The sequence below is a fragment of the Egretta garzetta genome, unplaced genomic scaffold (genome assembly GCF_000687185.1).
Source record: "Egretta garzetta isolate BGI_Z169 unplaced genomic scaffold, ASM68718v1 scaffold465, whole genome shotgun sequence".
Lineage (NCBI taxonomy): Eukaryota > Metazoa > Chordata > Aves > Pelecaniformes > Ardeidae > Egretta > Egretta garzetta.
The window spans coordinates 398,169-400,895 of record NW_009259680.1 but is presented as its reverse complement, the minus strand read 5'-3'; the positions used below and the strand labels follow the sequence as shown (position 1 = coordinate 400,895).

Genomic DNA, 2,727 nt, shown 5'->3' with positions numbered 1-2,727 from the left:
TTCCGAATACGTTAAGTCTCATTAATGATCGAACATTTAAAAGATGGTTTCTAAAGGGCATGAGCTTCAGTCACTGACTTTTTACCAACGCTCCAGCAACAGTGGAGTATTAACAACATTTTTAAATGGAAGTTTCAGAAAAGGGGGAAAACCCACATAACTCCAGACTGCAGCAAGAGACCATGCTGACTACAAACTTGACCTTCTGCACAGTGTCAGTTAACAAGAACACACAACTCCGAGTAGTTGCTTGTTACTTGCTCAGTGCTTTGACATGAATGACTTGACAGCTGTAGAAGTTCGTAAACTCCTTGGCACTCTAAGCCCCCAATGCCCAGAATAAAAAGAAAGAAAAAATATCTCCATCCATCCCAAGAGCCAATCCATATGGAAATGGGTCACTTCACTAGCCCAAAGGGCTCTTTTAGTAAGAAAAAAAACCAAAGCAATTTATTATTTGCTAGATCCCCTAAAGGTCTAAAAATATTTAACACAAGCTTTTCAAAGCAATCTATATGGGACTTCTCCAGGTTTTCTTGATTCAGCAAGAAAGCTGAACCTGCCCCACAGAAATAAAGAAGGGCCAACCTAGAATCATGGATGTTAGGAAGGAACATATTTATCTAGAAGGACAGGCTTAAACATTAAGAGAGAGAAACCACTGCTGGGCACAGGTCACTAAGAGTTCAAGAAGTATCGAAGGTGTATGCAGGTTAGTTACCAGGCCGTTTGCTCTTCATGAGCACTACCAACAACTAATGGACAGTGCCACTTTTATGTGCAGAGTAAGAGGCAGAGTTGTTCAATGTTGCCTTCATCTCTAATGCAACCTCCAACTGACAGAAGCTAACCCTGCTTTATCCTGCTTTGCCTTTTCTGTCATTGGCTTTTAGCTGGAGACAGAATATGGGAAACCAAGAGGGTCCTTGTTATGGTTAAAGCTTGGTCACTTTAGACTTGGACCAAAACTATGATCTCACTTCATGCCACTCTCTGAAAAACCATTGCATTCAACATCTCATAACCACGTCAGAATGAGGTCTCATTATTTCTTTGTCTACTGTTGTCAGCCCTCCTATTGTGCATATGGATTGACTCAGATAATCCCAGAAACAACATACATTTTCACTTTCTCTGTCAGCATCTTGGAAGCTATTATTAGGAATCATAAAACTGCTATTAGAAAAGCGAGCTCCTGAAATTAATACTTTACAATAAAAGGACACATTGAAACAATGTTTCTTTTTATTTCCGTAACTCCAAGAAAGCTCACATTTATTCCAAAGGAACTAACAATCTTTACTTAAACAGCAAATTAATACACAGTATAAGAAAAAAATTTCCATATAAAAGGACAACTCAAGACCTGTCCCAAAAATCCTCTTTCTTCTGCAGAAAAAGAACTCAATAGTATGATGAAAAAAAAAAAATCTATTAAATATAGGATAAGTTACCTGACAGTGTTAATTCCTCTATTTCAATCACTGAACGGTTTTCACCAAAATGTTGACTAAGCAGATTTTGTAGATCTGCAGGGACACCAGGTTTTGGAGCGGATTTTTCCAGAATATCAGAAATCTTCTTCTAAAAAAATCAAGTACAATGGGTAAGTATGGCATTTTATAATTTCTGCTCTTTGGCTAAGTAACAACACTGTAAATAAATGTTCCTCCATAACTTTACACTGTTGTATTGGCTTAATTACAGCTTAATTAGAAAAACACCTTACAACCGGACAAGACTCCCACCAACTTTCGTGAGAATGCAGACTTCAGACGCAAGTTCAGATACTTTGATATGATGACCTGTGAACTCGAAGACAAAAAATCTTGTGCACTTACCTGAGATGCTGCCATAAAAAAACCATAACTGAAAGCTGGTTTTGAGAGTTTTGCTGTTGTTACACTTAAATAGTTTGAAAATTCAGGGTTTTTTCATCATTTGTTTTAATTTATTATTCTTAAAGCGTAACAACAGGAGTCAAGTGATTATCTAAGTCTTGGTTATATTTTGATTAAAACAGGCTAAGTATCTATCTACATTGGAAGGAAAGATGGTTAGCTATATTCACAGAATGCCAAGCAAGTGCGATGAAAATGAGTTAAAAGCTCACAGAAGTCAAGCAGAAAGAGTTCAGCAGCTACTTTGTTCTTCCAAAATGTGTAATTCTTTAAACCAACCTAATAATTCTTAGAGCCTGGACATGAGTTCATAATGATTGTGTTTTACACCTTAGGAATGTTAGCAAATAACAGGTTTGAATTTTCACTGAAGTGAAGGTATTGCTGTATTTTTTCCCATAATCAAATGGATCATCGGGGTAGAATAGCCCAGAGCTCCTGCTATCTGAATGATCTGCCAACATTTAAGAAAACAGCAGATTTTCAAGGATAGAGGCAGCCTGGAGAGAATGGCAAGAATGTGAAGCCTCTCTTGTTCTCACTGAGAAGCGATTAATGTTTCTCATCTGTGTAAGCTCAACTGAACTTGCCGCCATGAGGATGCAGGACAGCGTAAGCCTAGGAGTGAAAAGAAGCAGGAGAGTGTGGTTAGGATGGAGCAACAGGGTATGGATCTGTGAGGGAAAGTGAGATTTCACAGAGAGATGAGGTGGGCCTGGAAGCATTTTTGGCAGCTTTGCAGGGGTGGCGAGTACCTTCCGTGCAATTTTGGCAGGTTAAGGTCTGGGGCAGCACAGATCAATGGAAATTTTGAAGAGAGCTACAG

The 2,727-nt window shown here is 38.6% G+C and overlaps 1 protein-coding gene across 1 annotated transcript in view; it reads right to left on the bottom strand.

The window, feature by feature from the left end:
- Positions 1-2,727, bottom strand: part of CMSS1 (cms1 ribosomal small subunit homolog) — a 20,924-nt gene that overhangs the window by 10,766 nt on the left and 7,431 nt on the right. The window contains exon 3 of the mRNA XM_035894036.1: positions 1,455-1,584. Within this exon, the coding sequence (XP_035749929.1) occupies positions 1,455-1,584 (130 nt within the window). The remainder of the gene's footprint in view (positions 1-1,454; positions 1,585-2,727) is intronic.